The sequence below is a fragment of the Pantherophis guttatus genome, chromosome 16 (genome assembly GCF_059756535.1).
Source record: "Pantherophis guttatus breed Tessera chromosome 16, ASM5975653v1, whole genome shotgun sequence".
Lineage (NCBI taxonomy): Eukaryota > Metazoa > Chordata > Lepidosauria > Squamata > Colubridae > Pantherophis > Pantherophis guttatus.
In genome coordinates this window covers 16,098,843-16,119,922 of record NC_142078.1, presented here as the reverse complement: position 1 = coordinate 16,119,922, position 21,080 = coordinate 16,098,843, and the positions used below count along the sequence as shown (strand labels likewise).

The window sequence follows — 21,080 nt, the reverse complement described above, 5'->3', positions numbered from 1 at the left end:
TGGTAGTAAAAATTTTTGAAACCCATCACTGATGCAGTAGTAATCTTTCATCATTTACATATAGCCGTAATTTTTTATCTTCTAATTTCTACCTCTTTTATCCAACCGCTAAAACAAATCCCACGTTAAAAGAAATATTCTGCTTCTTCCTTGTCTTTTACTTTTAAGGTCAATCTATCCATCTCCGCACATTCCAGTATTTTTCTAATTATATTTTCATCCAAGCGCTCAAATTTTGATCACCGTCACCGTGGAGAGGTTGCAACGGTTCTTAAGTGTGAAAAACCGGTCGTAAGTCACTTTTTTTTTCAGTGGCCTTGCAACTTCGAGCGGTGTGGTGGTTAAGTTGAGCAGAGGCGGGTTTCACTTCCTGTAGCAACCAGTTCGCGCAGCATTGGAAATGTGAGCGGCCGACTCCAAATTCGCCACTACCGCCTCTGAAGTTGAGGACCACGAATATTCTGAAAACAGCCCTTCTTAAGCACCGGGAAGCCCAAGGACGGAATTATGACTTTCTTTTACAGGTGCATTTACCTGTTTTCAGCCACCCGAATGCAAGGAAGGGGCGGTTTCGGTGGGGCGACCTCTTCGTCGGTGGCATCTGCCAATGCTTCTGCGGTCGGAGTCAACCCCGCTGTTTTGTTGAGGATCTCCATCTCACGATCCGTCAAGGGAAGCTCCAACTGGCTGAAGAGGGGAGAAATGTGGTTGAGATGGAAGGAGCAGGCTGCATCACATTTGATGCAGGGCTGAGAGCGGATGTGTGGCACCAGCCAGCCAGGGAAGCTGCTGGCGGGCCCAGTCCTTCTTTAAGCAAGACGGCACATCGTTCCAACTCATGGAAATATATGTTGGCTAAGCTCTTCTCCTTCCAGGACTTCCTCCTTTGGTTTATTCATTTAGGGGGTTGTCTCTTTGGACATGGGACTGGGTTGGTACATAGGTAGAAAGATAGATTAGATGGGTGAAGGAAGGATGGATGGATGGATGGATGGATGAATGGAGAGATAGAAGATGGAAGACAGGATACATACATAAAAGAATGGAAGGATGGATAGATAGATAAGTAGATGGCATGGATGGAGGTAGAGATAGAAGAGAAGAGTGCACACACTAGAAGAAATGGATACATATTTGGTTGGTTGGTTGGAGGGAGGGAGGGAGGGAGAGAGAGATAGAAAGAGAGATCACACTAAAAGGCATGGATGGATGGATGGATGGATGGATGGATGGACGGATTGATGGAGAGACAGAAGAGACAAAGTGCACACTTGAAGGCATGGATGGATGATAGGAGAGAGATAGAGAGAAAGAGAGAGAGAGAATGCAACGAAGGACATGATTTATGGAAGGATGGATGGAGAGAATATAAACAGATGGAGAGATAGATAGATGGAGAGATAGAAGAGAGAGAGCTAAAGGACAGGGATGGATGGATGGATGGATGGGCAGATGGACATGCATGCATGGATGGGTGGAGAGATTGAAAAAGGGAGCTAGAAGACATGGATACATAAACAGATAAATAAATATGGATGGATGGATGGATGGATGGATGGATGGATGCACAGAAGACAAGAATACTTGGGATGGATAACTGGATGATAATTAGATGGAAGGATAATAGATTAGAGTAGATAAGGAATAGAGACAGAAATAGAGAGATGATATAAATGGAGAGAGAGAAGGTAGATACAGGAGATATTGCTATCAATAGACACGATAGATGGATGGATGGATAGATAGATAATAAGATATAGAAACAGACGGACATCTAGAGAGCTAAGTGCTGGGCACTTCAGATTCATGCCTCCAGCCACGAGGAGGTTGTATCACTGGAGCTTCCAAGCCATCACAACATCTCCTACTCTAGGAAAGAAATCTCTCTAAACTTTTTGTCCAATGGGGAGACACCGCTGACCTTCCCTCCTTTTTATTTCTGTATCACTTCCATTTGTGCTGTCAATCATGGAGGGGGAGGGGGCACAAGGGACAACCCATCTTAACCTTCATCAGAAATGTATGGTTACTCACCTGTCTGCTGTAGCCACAGGTAAGGTGGGCTTCACAGGGCTGGTGGGAGATGGGTGTTCCTGCTTCTCAATTGTGAGCTTCACCAGCTCCTGGTTATCAACAGAACACAAGAAAAAAAATTATATATATATATATATATACTGTGTTTCCCCGAAAATAAGACTCTGTCTTATATTTTTTTGAACCCCAAAATAAGCGCTTGGCCTTATTTTCGGGGAGGTCTTATTATTTTGGGGCACGTGGAGGAAACCAGAGGAAATGGCGGGGACCAGCTGCGCGTGCGTTTAAATATTTTTTGGGGGGAGCTTATTTTAGCGCAAGCGCTCAAAAGCCCGATTGGGCTTATTATCAGGGGATGAGCATCCTGGCTTATTGCAAATGAACAGCATGTCGGAACCTTGATGGTGACATTCAAAGGACAGCTTCTGTCCTCAGTGCTGTGGACTGGCTAGAATTGCAAACCTGGTTTGTTCTCATCTTGCAATTCCTGGCTTGTTTGGGAGAAATCAGCCGATAACCCCATCTGAACAGAGCTGGAAGGGACCTCGGAGGTCTTCTAGTCCAGCTCTCTGCTCAAGCAGGAGAACCTATACCGTTTCAGATAAGTGACCGTCTAGTCTCTTCTTAAAAACCTTCAGTGATGGAGCTTCCACAACTTCTGGAGGCAAGGAGCTCCACTGGTTAATTGTCCTCACTGTTAGGAAGTTTCTCCTTAATTCCAGGTTGCTTCTCTCCTTTATCAACCATTGCTCCTTGTCCTGCCTTCTGATGCTTTGGAGAATAGCTTGACCCCCTCTTCTTTGGGGCAGCCCCTCAAATATTGGAAGACTGCTCTCATGTCACCCCTAATTCTTCTTTTCTTTAGACTAGCCAGACCGAAATCCTGCAGCCGTTCTTCATATGTTGTTTTTAATATTTGTATTTCATGTTTTTTAATTCTGGCTGTACACCGCCCTGAGTCCTCAGGGAGAAGGGCGGTATATAAATTTAAAATAAAATAAAAAAATAAAAATAAAATATGGTTTTAGTCTCCAGGCCTTCGATCCTCTTAGTTGCTCTTCTCTGAACTTTTTCCAAAGTCTCAACTGCTTTTTTGTCGTGTGGGGACCACAATCGGTTGCAGTATTCCAGTTGTGACCTTACTAAGGTTTTATAAAGTGGCACTCATACTTCACGTGATCTTGATTCTATCCCCCTGTTTATAACAAGCCAGGATGGTGTTAGGTTTTTTGGACATTCCTTCAACCATTCATCATACCATTTAGCCTTCAAACCTTTTATCGCCTTCGTTGGTCCTTACTCTCGAATTGGCCTTTTTAGTCACACGAGATGCTGTTTCAGGACCTCTTTCCAGAGCACGATACCATAGTCTTTTGAGACCGAAGGTTGCCAATGATGATCCTTACACACTCAAGGAGAGTAACTCAACAAGGGGGGGGTTCATGGGACACACCAAGCAGGCCCCATACCTTAACTCCATCCAGGACTGCCTTGATAACTCCCTTCACTGTATTCACCACCTCTTTGTCTTCGCAGTTGATGCCTTCAAGCATCACCTGATCGGACCATCGAATCAGATTCCCCAAGCTTTGATACACGCGGCTGTAACAGGAAGTGATGGCGGAACTGCAGAAGTGAAAGAAGAAGAGGTTAAGAAGGAAGACGAAGTTCCTTAGGTTTACGAATTGTCAGACGTCAGCAAGGCTGACATGAATTCCTCTATACAGGCAGCAGTTCCTTCTCTTTTTGCATGCTATTGAGTTTTAGTCAAAGAAAGTTCAAAAATACATTAAATAAGAAAAAAAGTGTCTTAGGAAAAAAAAAACCCTAAAACATATAAACATAGAATCCTCCATGGTTGAATGTTGATTAATATAATACAGGCAGTGGTGTAACATCGCTCACGTCGATGGGCGCTTTGCCTTAGCTGTTACAATGTAACAAGGGTTAACCAGAGAGGCAGTTTCTGTAAGCAGGGCAATAAAGATTAGGCTAGAAATACCACCAGAATGTTTCCTTCCTGCCTTCCTTACAGGATTAGCTCTGTAAAGTGGAAAAAAACAAAATAAGATTTCTTCCAACAACTGGTTCTCTGAACTGCTTAGAAAGTTAACAACCAGTTCTCCTGAATAGGTGTGAACTGGCTGAATCCCACCTCTGAATACAGGTTAAGTTTCCAACCCCTGGCAAAAAAAGAGGGCAAAATAATTTTAAACGACTAAATCCGTTTTACGAATTGCTAGCCTGTCATCTGTATATTATATAAATAACAAAATGGGGGGGAAACAACAACAGTAAAAATAGGATATAAAAGTAGCAAAGGTTATTAATAATAATAATAATAAAAGAAAGACAAAATTTACATTCCAAAAAGCCTCTGTTAACAAATTTGTTGTTGTAATCCACCTGTAGAAAATTTATCATGGCTTCAATCCTAGATCATCCTAAAAATTAACCCTAATTGGATCCTGGATCAAATATCCATGTTTGTTTCTTAATGCCATCTCTTTGTCAGTTGCTGATTAATTAAATACAATACATCCGGTCTCAACCTATGACTGCAATTGGGACTGGAATGGCTGTTGCAAAGTGATGCAGTTGTTAATGAGGCATCACCTGACTGTTCCTGATTTTACAACTACGGTCATTAAGTGGATCCGCAATCACACGACCCTGGGTTGCTGACCCCATCATAAATACATGCTAGTTGCCAAGCACCAAAACTGCAACAGTCATAAGTGTGAGGACCGGCTGTAAGTCACCTACTTCAGTGCTGCCACAACTGTTGGCTGCTAACCGAATGTTAATCAGTTGAGGGCTACCTGTATTTGTAACACCTCCTAATTTAAATGAGTGTCAAATTTCTGAATTTATACACTGGCATGCAGGGCAAAGCGGCAACAGCAGATGGCAGCACTTGGCTGATCTCGGAAAGTAGGGTCAATCCCTGGATGGGAGACTATCAGGAAATGTTGGGGTTGGACTAGGAAGTTGAAAAGAATATCCCCAAAGAAGGTAACAATAAACTACTTCCATATCGTGGCCAGAAAACAATATGGAGGAGCGGACACCATCTACCCAACATTGGCTGATCTTCAGCTAAGCTGGGATGGGCCTGGTTAGTCCTTGGATGAGTATCTACTAGGAAACCGAAGAGTTGTGAGCTAGATGGACAAGTTGAAAACATATCCAGGAAGAAGACAATGGTAAACTGTTTATTGCTGCCATGTCCAAGAAGCCACCAAGAGTTGAGTTTGGTCAAGGGAGACTTGACTGAGAGATAGGTAACCTTAAACCTGGACTAGGGGAAGATTCCCTGTGATGCTCCAGATGTTATTCAAGAATTATTCCCCACATCTGGCCTGTCTAATGGGAATGATACAGAGCCACATACACACAGAGTCAACTATTGCTTCTTCTGGTAGATAAGCAAGCATGAGAAAAGACAATCCTGTACTATGTTCCTCTTGGTTGCTCTACCAGAAGCAAGCCACATCACTCCTTCTTCTTCTCAATTGAAAAGGACAAGAGTTTTATGACGTTAGAGCTCTGGATGGTGATTGATTGGCTGATCAGAACCATTCGAGAGGTCTATCAGTGGACTACCTGGTGGGATAGTCAAAGGGCTTTCTCCCTTTTAAGGAAGATGGCAATGGGCCAGCACTAGCAGGATATGAGAGTCTAAGAAAAAGACCTCCAAGGATGAGGGAATGCCCAGAAGACATCTGGTAACATGATACATTAAGTGAAGAAAAGAACATAGACATAGAATCATTAGAGTTGGAAGGGACTCAAGAGGTCTTCTAGACCAACCGCCTGCTGAAGACAGGAGCCTTACACCATCCCAGTCAAATGGTTGTCTTGTCTATTCTTGAAGACCTCCAGTGATGGAGCACCCAGAACTCTAGGAAGCAAGCTACTCCGTTGATGAATTGTTCCCGTTGATGAATTGTTCTATCAGAAAATTTCTCCTAATTTCCAGGTTGGAGCTTAACAAGCTTCCACCCATGGCTTCTTGTCCTGCCCTCAGGAGCTTTGGAGAACAAGTCAATCCCTTCTTCTCTATCGCAGTCCTTCAAGAACCGGAAAACAATGATCATATTCCTCCTAATCTTCTTCTTCGATAGGCTAGATATGCGTAACTAACTCCCTCGACCGTTTCATCCTAATCTTCAGAGGAAGCGACTACCCAGGAGCTACCAAATTCTCTGTCCAATGAACCTCCCAATCTCTGTTGTAGACTTTGGGGGAAGGGACCAAGTTCTCAATCCAACCTACTCAACCCCTCCGCGTCATGACTCACCTCTGCTGAATCCGTGGATCCGTCTGAACGAGAGGCAAGATGGCTTCCAGGACTTTGCTGGCTGATCCTGGCAACATCTCCAGCACTTTGTTATCAATGGCCATTTTGTCCACGATGGTCTTGAAGTAACGCAAGGCGCTCACGACGTCCTTCTCCTTCTCTTCCAGCCAACTCAAATTCTGAGACCGAAAGAGCGTTTTTACAAAGGTTCTAATTCAAATGGCATGAACAATTTAAAGACGTACAAACGATTTTCCATCCATTCATTCTGTTTATCCATCCATCGATCCATGGATCCATCTACCTACCCATTCGTTCTGTCTGTCTATTCATCCATCCATTGATTCTGCCTGTCAATCCATCTATCCATTCCATTGATCCATCTTCCCATTCATTTTCTATATCTATTCAAAGAATAGAATTGAATTCTTTATTGGCCAAGTGTGATTGGACATACAAGGAATTTGTCACTGGGGCATAAACTCTCTTCATCTATCCATCCATCCTTTATATCTGACTGTCAATCTATCTGTCCATTCCATCCATCCAGCCAGCCAGCCATTCATTCTACTTATCCATCCATCGATCCATCCATCGATCCATCCATCGATCCATCCATCCATCCATCGATCCATCCATCCATCCATCCATCCATCCATCCATCCATCCATCCATCCATCCATCCATCCATCCATCCATTTCTTTGTCCATCCACCTATCCACCTACCCACACCCATTGACACTATTCAGGTGACCTGAGGGCACAGATAAACCTCCAAGTGACCTCAACGATTCTCAGAGAGAGCGCTAATGACCAGAGGAGCGCAAAGTATATAAATCCTTCCACCCCTCCACCATTCAGTCAGAACTGAAGAAGCTTCTTGGGTGAGAAGCGAAACGTCTTGAAGGAAAAACAAAGTCCGGCGGCCTTTTGAAAAAGCACCTTTGGGGCAACCATATGACCTGGATGACTTGAGAATCTCCACAGCAGACTTCTAGAAACAGTTTTGCAAAGAAAACAGACCCTTTCCAATGGGAGAGATTCAAACTTTTAAACGATTTGCATCCCGCTAGCGCCGTGTTGGAGAACCTATGGAACGTGTGCCGGAAGTGGCACGCGGAACCATCCCGTGAGGAATGCACGGCCTCACTGGCTCCTCTTCCGTGTTCCTGTGCACACGCGTGTGCCGGTCAGCTGGCCGTGTGGGAGCAGCAAAACCCAAAAGAGCAGTGTTTCATTGTGCATGTGCAGGCCGGCCCCCAAACATCCGGGTTTATGTCGTAGGCATGCGCGATGGCCAGCTGTTCGCCAGGAGTGCGTCCGTGCCGTAAACCAAAAGTTCGGGTACCGGCTTGCACATGCGCGACGGACCGTTACTCTTCCGGGTATCGGCGCTCCCGCGCGTGTGAAGGCCAGCGGGGCCACGTATTCCTCGCGGGATGGTTTCGTGTGCCATTTCTTTACAATCCACGCAGATTTTCAGGTGAAGGAAGAGGTCACGATATTCTAATGCAAATAATAATACACAACTGACTGCACAAATCTGGTGCCTTTTGTTCAAGAGGCACCAATCTGGCTGGGAGAGAGAGAGTGTAGTAGTTCCGTGTCCTAGAACAACCCCAGTTGAGGCAGGACGGACGGAGGAAATGGCAAAGAATGATCTGGCTTCTTGCCCCCGTGTTCAACAAAGAGACAGGTGTCAGAGAAAGGCTGACAAAAGAATTTCCTCTCCAGCCAGCCTTGTGAGGTAGACCGGGCAGGAAACAGAACCAGAGAGCTAATTCTACTTTATTTTCAGGTTACGTGAACAGAACCTTCCAAGTTTGAAAGCATAATTTCTCCTCCCCTGTCCTTTCTACAGCCGCAAATCCAGAGAAATAGAGGTGATATTCAGCCGGTTCGGGCGAATTGGTAGCGGAGATTGCGGGTGCCGCCCTCTCGCTCCAGCACTATGCTGTCCTATTTAGGCATGTTTTTGACGCCGGGAGCATGCACGGAAGCCACGCGTGTAAGCAAAGCAAAAGAAGGTGTTTATTAAGCATGTTTGGGCTTTTCCTCCCGGGCTAACGACGCGACACCTGGCCTTTTGTTAACTATCTCAGTAGCATCTCCTCCCACCGATTCAAGAGACAAATCAAGATTGTTAAAATGGATTAGGCTTCCAACTCCTCGGAGACCTTTAAAAAAAAAAAAACAGCTTGAGATAGATGTCGATAAAAATCAGTCGGCAAATAGCCATCTTCTCCAGCAGGGCTCCTATTGGCTGAGTCCCCCAGAATATGGGGAGGGTTAGTAGGAACTTCAAAAAAAAAAAAAAAAAGATGGCAAGGAATATAAATCTTTCCACCTTCCACCATTCAGTCAGAACCGAAGAAGCTTCTCGCATGAGAAGTGAAATATTTTTTTTAAAAAACCCAAAGATGGCAAGGAATATAAATCCTTCCATCTTCCACCATTCAGTCAGAACCGAAGAAGCTTCTCGCATGAGGAGCGAAACATTTAACGTTCGCTTAACGACTGTGGTGTTTGCTTAACAACCGCCGTGTTTGCTTAACGACAGTGGCGGTCACTTAACGACTGCTGCAAAAGAAGATCACAAAAATCAGGTGTGGTCACGTGTGTTGCTTGGAACCCTGACGACGTGATGATCTGTTTAAAGACAGCCACGACTTACAAACGTATTCCCAGGCTCAATAATACGTCGTTAAGTGGAGGACTACTGTACTTACCGGGTACCCCTCAACTCACTCGGTCAGGAAGGCCACCAGCTTACCTTGTTCACGACCTTTTCGGGGGATTTCACCACTAGGTCAGGCTGCTTTCCTTTCTTCGATGGCGTCCTTTTTATTTTGGGCGAGTGGAATTTATCCTTTAGTTTCATGGTGAACGAAGAGAGATGAGAACGCTGAGAATCTAGCAAAAAATAAAAATAAAAAAAGGAGAACAAAATCACGGTAAATAAATCGCAGCCGGACAAACCATGATGAACCGAATGCACGAATAGGCCAGGATGTGCCTGACATCTGTCTTATCCGCTGAGCCACCTAGTCAGGTTCTCCTGCTTGAGAAGGGGTTGGAGTAGAAGACCTCCCAAGGTCCCTTCCACGTCTGCTGTTCTGTTATTATTCTGTATTCAACCTTTGCACATCCCCCCGGCAAGAATAGCAAGAATGTTTCCGGGAGCTTCTCCGGCATGCTGCAAGTGTGGGAATGGTAGTGGGACATACCACCACCAATGGTGGACATGCCCCAAAGCAGGCAAATATTACTCCAAAGTTCGGAACTGGATAGTGGAAGTTACAGGATATAACTTAGAGCTGAAACCAGAGTTTTTTTTATTAGGAATGAAACCAGACAAAATAACAAAGGAAAAATGGTACTTGATCCTCCACATCACTACTGCAGCTAGGATAATATATGCGCAAGAATGGAAAAAATGAATTAAGACCCACGGAAAATAAATTGATTTGGAAAATTACAGAATGCGCAGAGGCAGACCGGTTAACGAAATTACTTAGGAACCAAAAGGATACCGATTATTACAAATGCTGGGATTCATGGTATAATTGGGTGAAAGAAAAGAGAGGGAAATGAAATGGATTGTATTAGTGGTATAGGAGCATATTTGTGTACGTTAGTTGCAATAACCTTGTATTTATATAGGTAAAGTATTGAATTTTTAAAAATGAAAATAAACTTTGATAAAAAAAAAAACACACTAGCATGTCTGTGGCACAGACGGATTCCAATGGTTGAGTCACGGCCTTCCCCAGGATGTAAAGTTTGCATTGCCCTGAGCCAACGGGGGCTTCACTTTTGACAAAAGAGTGGGGGGAGATATCAGCTGATGATTTCCAGAGAAAAGGACTGGGGTGGGGGGGGAAAGAGAGGGGAGAAAGAGAGGAGAAGGGATTCAAAGCAGAGATTTGCCTCTGACTGCTGCCATCCATCATCCCTGGCTAACGTTTTGACGTCTGCTTGGGTACAAGTCTGTGGAATCCTTCCAGGAAGTAAGTTATGCCAGAACATGACGCCTGCTGGAGGGAGGTTGCTGGGAAGTCACCGGATGAATTAACGGCACAAGTGAAAGGGAGAGGGAGGGAAAGCGGGAGGAAAAGGAGAAAAGGGAGAGAAGGATCAGAGGAGGGAGGGAGGAAGGAAAGGGAAAACGAGGAAAAAGAAAAGAAAGAAAAAGAAAGAAAGAAGGGAATGGAATGGAATGGAAAGAAGGGTGAGAGAAACGGAGAAAAGGAAAGAAAGATGAGAGAGAGAGAGAAGGAAGGAAGGAAGGAAGGAAGGAAGGAAGGAAGGAAAGAAAGAAAGAAAGAAAGAAGCAAAGAGAGAAATAAGGGGAGGGAGGGAGGGAAGGAAGAAGAAAATAAGGAAAGAGAAAGGGAAGGGAAAAGGAAGGAGGAGACAAAAGGAGAAAAGGAAAGAGGGAGAGAAGGCTCAGAGGAGGGAGGAAGGAAGGAAAGAAAGGGAAAACAAGGAAAAAGAACGAAAGAAAAAGAAAGAAGGGAATGGAAAGAAGGGTGAGAGAAAAGGAGAAAAGGAAAGAAAGATGAGAAAGAAAGAAAGAAAGAAAGAAAGAAAGAGGGAGGGAAGGAGAAAATAAGAAAGAGAAAGGGAAGAGAAAAGGAAGGAGGAGACAAAAGGAGAAAAGGAAAGAAAGGAGAGAAAAAAGAGAGAGATCAGAAGAACAGAGGAAGGAAGGAAGGTAGGAAGGAAGAAAGGAAGGAATGAAGGAAGGGAAGGTAATTCAACGTCCGTCCCCACAAGGATTAAGGTTTGAATTGATAATAAATTGTCTGGGCTGGCAATCGCATTGATTTCTGAAATTTATACATAGCTTCCCACTTTAAAAGGCCCCTGAGAACGTTTAAAGAAGAAAATTGACAAACTGTGGCTCGGGAATACAAACTGAAAATTTGTCAAAATGATGCCATTCTTTTCACCTCACCGGCCAAAAGAGGACCTTCTACAGGTTAGTCCTCGCCTTACGACCACAAGAGAGCCCAAAAATGTATATGGCTAAGCGAGACATTTGTTTAGTGAATGTTGCCCCGTTCTACGGCCTTTCTTGCCACCGCTGTTAAGTGGATCATTGCACTTGTTGAATTAGTAACAGGGTTGTTAAGCGAACCCGGCTTTCCCCATTGACTTTGCTCGTCAGAAGGTCGCAAACAGAGATCAAATGACCCCGGGATATTGCAACCGTCATAAATACGAGTCAGTTGCCAAGCATCTGAATTTCGATCACGTGACCACAATTAAGCGTGATAAACGGTCCCAAGTCACTTTTTTGCAGTGTGGTTATAACTTTGAACAGTCACTAAACGGACGATCACAACGGGCTGTTTCGCATCATTTATATTTATTGATTCATAAAACATGTTTCTACGGCTTTCCCAACTCCAGTATCACAATATCACCCCCCAAAAAAAGGGCAAATAGTCCTCCAGAACAATCCAGAATGTTCTGGAAGACTATAGAAGTGTTTGCATTTTCTCCCCTGCCCCCCTCTTTTGTGGTGAGAAGGTTGGTGGCTTCCAAACAAGTCTTTAAAAAGAAAACATTAACTTTGAGGGTTTGTAGCGTGAGATTGTATGGATTTCCTGCCTGGAATGAATAGGAAATTATTCTGTCATATGAGGAGAATGAGGTTCTGGAGAAGGTCAATTGGATTGTTCAGCTCGGGCCTTTTAATGGGCTGGACAACAAGTTGAAAATTGACTCTGCTTGAGGGGATGTGACCAACCACATTGGAAGTCCTGCTTTGATTTCTGAAGCTTGAAGCTAATCTGGGAGGTCAGAGAAGGCAACCATGGGCTCCGTTGACCATCAAGTGACCCAGAGAAGTCAACCATGGTCTCCGTTGACCATCAAGTGACTCAGAGAAGGCAACCATGGTCTCTATTGACTATCAAGTACCCAGAGAAGACAACCATGGTCTCATTGACCATCAAGTGACCCAGAGAAGGCAACCATGGTCTCCGTTGACCATCAAGTGACCCAGAGAAGGCAACCATGGTCTCCGTTGACCATCAAGTGACCCAGAGAAGGCAACCATGGTCTCCGTTGACCATCAAGTGACCCAGAGAAGGCAACCATGGTCTCCGTTGACCATCAAGTGACCTAGAGAAGGCAACCATGGTCTCCGTTGACCATCAAGTGATCCAGAGAAGGCAACCATGGTCTCCGTTGACCATCAAGTGACCCAGAGAAGGCAACCATGGTCTCCGTTGACCATCAAGTGACCCAGAGAAGGCAACCATGGTCTCCGTTGACCATCAAGTGACCCAGAGAAGGCAACCATGGTCTCCATTGACCATCAAGTGACCCAGAGAAGGCAACTATGAGCTCCATTGACCATCAAGTGATCCAGAGAAGGCAACCATGGTCTCTATTGACCATCAAGTGACCCAGAGAAGGCAACCATGGTCTCCATTGACCATTGAGTAACCCAGAGAAGGTAACCATGGGCCGGTGTGCATGCGTGCACTGGAAACCCGAAGACCAGCTAGCCGACACGCATGCACGCTCGTTCCGGTTTGGGCACTCAGTGCCAAAAAGGTTCACCATCACTGGTCTAGCCTATCGAAGGGAAGGATTGGGGTGGGTGGGTGGGAGGCATGATAACTGTCTTCCAGTACTTGATGGGCTGTCACTGAGAAGAGGGGGATTGACTTGTTCTCCAAAAGACCAGAGGGCAAGACAAGAAGCAATGGATGGAAGCTTGTTAAAGAGAGATCCAACCTAGAAATGAGGAGAAATTTTCTGACAGTGAGAACAATTAATCAGTGGAATGATTTGCGTTCTGGAGTCGTGAGTACTCCATCACTGGAAGTTTTCGAAAATAGACTGGACAACGATTTGACTAGAACGGTATAAGGCCCCCTGCCTTGAACAAGCGGTTGGACTAGAAGATCTCCAAGGTATCTTCCAGCACTCTGATCTCTTGAACTGAATTAAGTAAGTAAGTAAGTAAGGAGGGAGGGAGGGAGGGAGGGAGGAGGGAATGAAGGAAGGAAGGAAGGAAGTTCAAAGATACTGAGAAGAAGTCAAACCAAGCAACTAAAACCAGGAATGCTTTGCCTGAAGATATGAAGATGGACCGGAGAGGTCATCAACATCTGAAGGGCCATCACCATCTCGGAGTCAAACCAGGCTGACGGAAAACATCAGATTTTAAATCAGCACGCATCCCAAGCGTGTCCCCTGGGGAAGTCTGACTGAGGAGCAAAGGTAAACCACAGAAGATGACGCAGGTACTTAAGAATGAAGTGCCCGCAGGGGTTTGGAGGGCAAGCACCAGCTTGGAGAGACACACCTTCCCGAAAACTAGAAAAGGAACGCCTGGAGCTGAATCTTGTTTAGAATCTGATAGCAGCCTTCCAGTATTTGAGGGGCTGCCACCAAGAAGATTATTCTCCAAATTATTCTCCAAAGAACCAGAAGGCAGGACAAGAAGTAACGGATGGAAACTAATCAAGGAGAGAGATTCAACCTAGAAATAAGGAGGAATTTTCTGAGCGGGAGAACAATCAACCAGTGGAACAGAAGTTGCCTTCAGAAGTTGTGGGAGCTTCATCATTGGAAGCTCTCAAGAAACTGGATTGCCATCTGTCAGAAATGGTGTAGGGTCTCGTGCTTGGGTGGTGAAGGTTGGACTAAGAGACCTGGAGGTTAGGGGACTGGAGACTAAAACATATGAAGAACGGTTACAGAAACTGGGCATGGCTGGTCTAGTGAAGAGAGGGACCAGGGGAGACATGATAGCATCTTCCAATATTTGAGGGGCTGCCACAGAGAGGAGGAAAGGGGTCAAGCTATTTTCCAAAGCACCTGAAGGCTAGACAAGGAATAATGGATGGAAACTGATCAAAGAGAGAGATTCAACCTAGAAATAAGGAGGGATTTTCTGAGCGGGAGAACCATCAACCAGTGGAACAGAAGTTGCCTTCAGAAGTTGTGGGAGCTTCATCCCTGGAAGCTTCCCAGAAGAGACTGGGCTGCCACCTGTCAGAAAAGGTGTAGGGCTGAGTGTGCGTGGACTAGAAGACCTACAAGATCCCTTCCAACTTTTGTTATTCTGTAAGAATCGGTCTGCATCCACCCAAGATGGAGGGAAAGGAAGAGAAGAAAGGAAGGAAGGGAAGATCTGGGCTATGGAGCTTTTTGAAGTTGGATCACATCCTCCGCTTTGGAGGACTCTTCCTCGTCTTGGGAAACAAAGCCTCGGTGTCACGATCTGGGATTTCTATAATGAAGCCCCCTGTTGCCAGGGGCTGTTTACCTGTCGCCGAGGCAACGGGGGTGATGTCATCGGTCCCTTTCAGTGGAAAAACACACACATGGTGGGGGAGGGGGAGGGGGAGGGGGGGAAGAGTGGCTTTGGAGAAGAGCGATCTGCATCCTACACCCAAGTGCTCCAGGAGAATCTCCAGGGAGGTCCTGATTATTGGCTCGGTTTAAGGAAGCACCGGCTTTACTCCAAAGTGGGAGGTCGCTTCGGCGTGATCTCCGCCAGCAAATGGAGGCCAGAGGGGCGAAAGCTCGTACGGCTGGGTGTCCCCACCTCCTGCAGAACTCAAGAACAAACCAGCTGAGCCAAAAAAAAAAACCCACTTGGCGTGGTTTAATAACCTCTGGAAGGCAAAAACATCAGGGGACGGAGGAGGTGGGAATGATGGAGGAGGAGGAGGAGGAGGAGGAGGAGGCAGCAGCTGGGCCAAGCAGCCACCGCATCATACGGGGCTCTCCTGATTTCGAAATGGAATCAGGTTTCAGCTTCATCCCGTTTTCCCTTGAGGGTTTCTGTTTTTACGGGGTCGTCCTCAGCTTACGACCATTTGTTTGAGACAGGTGACTTATGACGGATCCTCTCAATTGAGACAGTTGCAAGCATCGCTGTGGTCACCTGAACAAAATTTGGGTGCTTTCTCATCATCGAACCCATGTAATTTAATTGCATTTTTTTCCTCTGGCTGTCTTCCTTCCTTCCTTCCTTCCTTCCTTCCTTCCTTCCTTCCCTTCCTTCCTTTCTTTCCTTCCTTCTTTCCTTTCCTTCCTTTCCTTCCTTCCCTTCCTTCCTTCCTTTCCTTCCTCCTTTCCTTTCCTTCCTTCCTTCCCTTCCTTCTTTCCTTTCCTTCCTTCCTTCTTTCCTTTCCTTCCTTCCTTCCTTTCCTTCCTTTCCTTCCTCCTTTCCTTTCCTTCCTTCCCTTCCTTCCTTCCCTTCTTTCCTTCCTTCCTTCCTTTCCTTCCTCCTTTCCTTTCCTTTCTTCCCTTCCTTCTTTCCTTTCCTTCCTTCCTTCTTTCCTTTCCTTCCTTCCCTTCCTTCCTTCCTTCCTTCCTTCCTGTGGCACGTGTGCCATAAGTTCGCCATCACGGCTCTAGGACTTGAAGGTCCTCTTCTGGAGCACCCTGCCCAGGAAGGGATGAGGTAGATCCCGGCCCAGACACCAGCCAGATCCTATTTTTATGACTCTCCAAGTCAGATAAAATGCATGTATGGAATTTGGACCATTGAAAACGTACTGCGGGGTGTAACCACAGGAAGGTTACAGGAAGGAACGCTTCCTTCATATCCGGCTTGTAGAGCTCCCCCAAGAGACGCCTGGACAAGTTCCTATGGGGAAACAGGATGCTAGGAATTGTTGGGAGCTGTGGATCCAGCATGGGCTTCTCCCGCAATTCAGCGACAAATATGCAAACAAGCAACAAAATCTCGCAGGAATCAGAATTCTTGAACAAAAGGATTTGGTCACCGGATCTTAGCACCTTCCTTTCCGCAATACTTTATGATTGAGGCCAAGATGTCTGGCCACGATGAGGGTTTGTTGACACTCCTGTTAGGCCAGCCATGGTTAAGACCGAGTTTAGCCCACGGTAGGAATGCAATTTATGATTTACTGTCTCTCTCCACTGAGTGAGGTTGAACATTAAATCACTCCTGATGGAACACAACATAACTCACCATCTAAGGAGGTTGTCTCTGCTTTGGATGTGGCTCCTTCCCATATTTGGGTGGCCTGCTTGGAACTGGTAAGTTATTTGGAAACACTGGGAGGAGGAGGAGGAGGAGGAGGAGGAGGAGGAGGAGGAGGAGGAGGAGGAGGAGGAGGAGGAGGAGGAGGAGGAAGCTAGCAACACTTCTAGAGCCTGTAAGAAGACTTCTTTGGTCTCCCAAGAGTGATGTCTCTGTCAAGGTGAGTCACTCAAATAAGAAAACCAGGAGAAGTCTTCCCCATTAATACACCACTGACAATAAGCATTCTTCTGGTGAAGGAGCGAAGAAGAGAAGAACCCAAGAAGATACAATAACTGTCTTCCACCATCTAAAAGATTGTCACGGAGAAGACAGGGCAGACTTGTTTCAACGTCACTGCAGAAGAGAGAAGAAAAGAAAGGAGGAGCTAACATTACAAGGAGGTCCATTTTGGTGGAACATCTGGAGAAGCTTCTTAATGATAAGAGCTGTTCATCCATGGAAGAGGGTGGACTCTCCTTTTTGATAGAAGCACTTCAAATGAAGCTGAGTCAATGATACGGTTATAGTCCATTCCTGAACCTGGCGGGGAGATGGACTAAATCCGTGATGGTGAACTTAATGCACGCGTGCCAGAGGTGGCACGTAGAACCCTCTCTGTGGGCACATGTGCCGTCGCCAGCTGCCCTTCTAATTTCCGGCTGGTCTTCGTGAGTGCTGGAGCACCAGAAAATGGCTCGAAAAATGTCCTGGTTTTGGCCATTTTTGAGGCTGTTTTCAGGCCTTTTGGGGTGCTGTTTTCAGGCTGTTTTTCAGCTGTTTTTGAGCCAAAAATAGCCAAAAAACAGGCATGTGCACCCCGACCAGCTGGGTTTCCGGTGCTCAGGTGTGTGCAAAGATCAGCTGGCTGACACTCATGCACGCTTGTTCCGGTTTGGGTCCTCGGTGCCAAAAAGGTCCGCCATCACTGGACTAGATCCATATTTTCCAAATTTGGGGGACTTTTAAGATGGGTGGACTTCAACTCCCAGAATTCCCCAGCCGGAATACTGGGTGTCGAAGTCCACTCCTCTTTCAAACTTCCCAAGTTTGAAAACCTTAGCCCAAGATGGCTTCCAAGCTCTGTCCCACCTCCTTCCGTTGCAACATCCGTCCAAATTTATATTTTGCTCCGGTTTCTCTGCTTCGTAGACCAAAATAAACGAGTCTGTAGCAATCTGGTGATTCTCCAGACGGTCCAGCCACCCATTAGCAATCAGTAACTTACTAAGTAATGCTTTCTTTGGAAGCAGAGTTAGCCGTCATTAAAACTAACACATGAAAAATAAACTATTAAATTGTAAACCAAGTGGGAAGAACTCCGTAAAAAAAAAAACTCCCTAAAGCGTTGACTACGCTATCCTCGGGTTAAGAGCCTCCATGGATCAAGGCAAATACGAGGTCATCGTATTTGGAATTGGGAAGGGTTTAAAAAACCATAGCTAAGAGTCGGGGCGACTGGATGGATCTGAGCATTTGCCGGCGGGATGCCCTTCCTGACGCCTATTCAGAGTTCACAGCAGATTTTTTTTTTTCTTTGAGCCCTAGGATTGAACTCTCAACCTTCCGAGTGGGAAGCGAGTGTCTTCACCAGTAGGCCATCACGCCGCTCGTTGTAAATCGAGGACTACCTGTATATAATTCCTAGAGTCCATTCCCTTGCTTACCACTGGGGTAGACTGCTCTGAACACCCTGGAAAAATGATCTAAGGTAACATTCTTTCGCCAAATAAAATTTCTGCCAGCCGCTCGAAGAAAGTTGTGAAACGTTTCAGACAGACCCGCAGTTGCTGAACAAAACTTTCCCAACTGCACTTAAATTATTTTAAAAGTTATAATCCGTTAAAGGCAACCAGGGAACTTCCTCACTAAAACTCCAAAGGTTTGGGGTTGTTGTTTTTTTTTTTAAAAAAGGGATAGCTTATCCTTAAGAAATTCTTCGCCTCGAATTCACAAAACAATCCAAAAAGCGACAGCTGTTGCGTGTCATTGCCAGCCAGTCAAGGCTGGGGCCACTTCCGTTTGATGCTAAAGATTTTCTCTCTCTCTCTCTCTCTTTCTCTCTCTCTTCGCTTCCATTCAGCTCTCCAACTCACAGAAACCAGCTGTTTGAGCCAAAATCCGAAAGAGCTTCCAACTTCTTAAAAATAACACAATGCAAAGTTGTGCTTTGGGGAGGCGACACCCTCCCTTTAAAACAATTCCCCCCCCCACACACACAGCCAGTTTAAAGTTCTCCCACTGGTCCTCCCTTTGAAAACCTGCCACGCCTAGGCTACATCTGGGGACCCCAATAAACAGCCAACGAAGAAGAAAGGAAAGGAAATGTTTTTGGCATTTATTTCCCAGGCTGAGAAGACATCCTGAAATCTCTCTCCAAGCCGACTTCGTATTTTTCCGGAAGAGAAGAAAAAGCGACATCCTCACCTTAGCAGTCAGGAGAAATTTCCTGCCGTTAATCGGTGGAAACGACTTGCCTCCAGAAATTGTGGGTGCTCCATCATCACTGATGGAGGAAGAGGAAGCTAGACAGTCCCTTGTCTAGAATAGGATAGGGCAGCGATGGTTAACCTTTTCGGCGCTGAGTGCCCAAAGAGCACAAACACGCGCGCAAATGCACACACGCGTGCCAGAAGCGCCAAAACGCAATGCGTGCATGCACACACACACACACACCCCGCTCCGTTTTGGCTTCCGAGTTGATGCAGGAGGCTTTCCAGGCCCTAAATGGGGCACTTGCACCGATCTGGAAGCCAAAATGGGGCACGGGGAGGCTGTGTGAGCCCTCCCCAGGCCCTGTTTTGGGCCTGGAAAGCCTCCTGCACCAACCTGAACCCCCCCATGATGCGTCCCCCCCTCCACACATGCGCGGCAGAGACCCGAAGACCAGCTGGCCGGCGGGAGGTGCGTGATGGAGCTGGGGTGATGCGACAGCTGGCGTGTCCACCTATGGCATAAGTTCGCCATCACGGGGATACGGTCTCCTACTTGAGTAAGGGGTTGGATTAGAAGACCTCCAAAATACAGATAAACGACTCAAGACTCTCTAAAAAGGACGCCAATGACCAGCTGTCTCTAAGGAGTATCAATCCTTCCATTCCCCCACCATCCAGTCAGAGCTGAAGAAGCTTCTTGGAACGAGAAGCGAAATGTCTTCAAAAGAAAAACCAGGAAGTCCAGTTACCTCCTGAAAAAAGCACGTTCGGGACCACCATGACCTGAATGACGGAGAATCTCCATGGACAGTTGTCCAGATCTGTTCTTCTGTGGTCAGGGTGGAAAGTTATACAGCCCATAATAGCCCCCAATGTCAACAACGAGGTGGACCGAGTGAAAACTGGCGGACATGCAGAGAACAAGCAGCGCTCACAGGGACAAGATCTCACAGTCGATCTCCAGTCTTCTGGAGTTAGCAGCGCAAACATGACTGGCATCCCACAATGAGAGTTGAGTCAACTGGCATCAAAAGGGAGTTTCTAGAATTTCTGCCTCATAGGTCAGCAGGGAACGGACCCTCCCAACTCATGGAACCACAACTGGGGGAATGTGACACAAAAATATCCTTGAGGTGGAGAAGTTAGCCGAGCCTTGTCTCACTCTTTGCAACACAAAGTTCAAAAAAAAAACCACAAAAAGGGTGTGTATATATATATATATATATATATATATATATGCCGAGCCAATCACCAGGAGATGGTGAGTTCTAGTCCCGCCTCAGGCACGAAAGCCAGCTGGGTGACTTTGGGCCAATCACCAGGAGATGGTGAGTTCTAGTCCCGCCTTAGGCATGAAAGCTGGCTGGGTGACTTTGGGCCAATCACCAGGAGATGGGAAGTTCTAGTCCCGCCTTAGGTACGAAAGTCAGCTGGATGACTTTGGACCAATCACCAGGAGACAGTGAGTTCTAGTCCCGCCTTAGGTACGAAAGTCAGCTGGATGACTTTGGACCAATCACCAGGAGACAGTGAGTTCTAGTCCCGCCTTAGGTACTAAAGTCAGCTGGATGACTTTGGACCAATCACCAGGAGACAGTGAGTTCTAGTCCCGCCTTAGGTACGAAAGTCAGCTGGATGACTTTGGACCAATCACCAGGAGACAGTGAGTTCTAGTCCTGCTTTAGGCATAAAATACGGCTGGGTGACTTTGGGCCAATCACCAGGAGATGGGAAGTTCTAGTCCCGCCTTAGGTACGAAAGTCAGCTGGATGACTTTGGGCCAATCACCAGGAGACAGTGAGTTCTAGTCCCGCCTTAGGTACTAAAGTCAGCTGGATGACTTTGGACCAATCACCAGGAGACAATGAGTTCTAGTCCCGCCTTAGGTACGAAAGTCAGCTGGATGACTTTGGACCAATCACCAGGAGACAGTGAGTTCTAGTCCCGCCTTAGGTACGAAAGTCAGCTGGATGACTTTGGACCAATCACCAGGAGACAGTGCGTTCTAGTCCCGCCTTAGGTACTAAAGTCAGCTGGATGACTTTGGACCAATCACCAGGAGACAGTGAGTTCTAGTCCTGCTTTAGGCATAAAATACGGCTGGGTGACTTTGAACCAACCACCAGGAGATGGTGAGTTCTAGTCCTGCCTTAGGCATGAAAACTGGCTGGGTGACTTTGTCCCTCCCTCTCAACCCAACCCACCTCGTTGTTGTGGGGAAAAAAAAAAGAGAAGGAAAGAGTCTTAAATATGTTCACCGCTTTGAGTGGTTTCTAAACG

At 46.1% G+C, this 21,080-nt stretch overlaps 1 protein-coding gene across 5 annotated transcripts in view; it reads right to left on the bottom strand.

Moving 5' to 3' along the window:
- Positions 1-21,080, bottom strand: part of RAPGEF1 (Rap guanine nucleotide exchange factor 1) — a 56,207-nt gene that overhangs the window by 25,522 nt on the left and 9,605 nt on the right. For 4 of the 5 annotated variants that reach the window (XM_060684611.2, XM_060684614.2, XM_060684615.2 and 1 more), the window contains exons 2-6: positions 9,112-9,251; positions 6,338-6,516; positions 3,504-3,660; positions 2,035-2,123; positions 535-687 (exon numbers count right to left, since the gene is read on the bottom strand). In XM_060684611.2, coding sequence (XP_060540594.2) covers positions 535-687; positions 2,035-2,123; positions 3,504-3,660; positions 6,338-6,516; positions 9,112-9,251 — 718 coding nt within the window. Of the gene's footprint in view, positions 1-534; positions 688-2,034; positions 2,124-3,503; positions 3,661-6,337; positions 6,517-6,645; positions 6,737-9,111; positions 9,252-21,080 lie in introns of those variants that run through there. The other variant, XM_060684613.2, reaches the window with a different exon arrangement.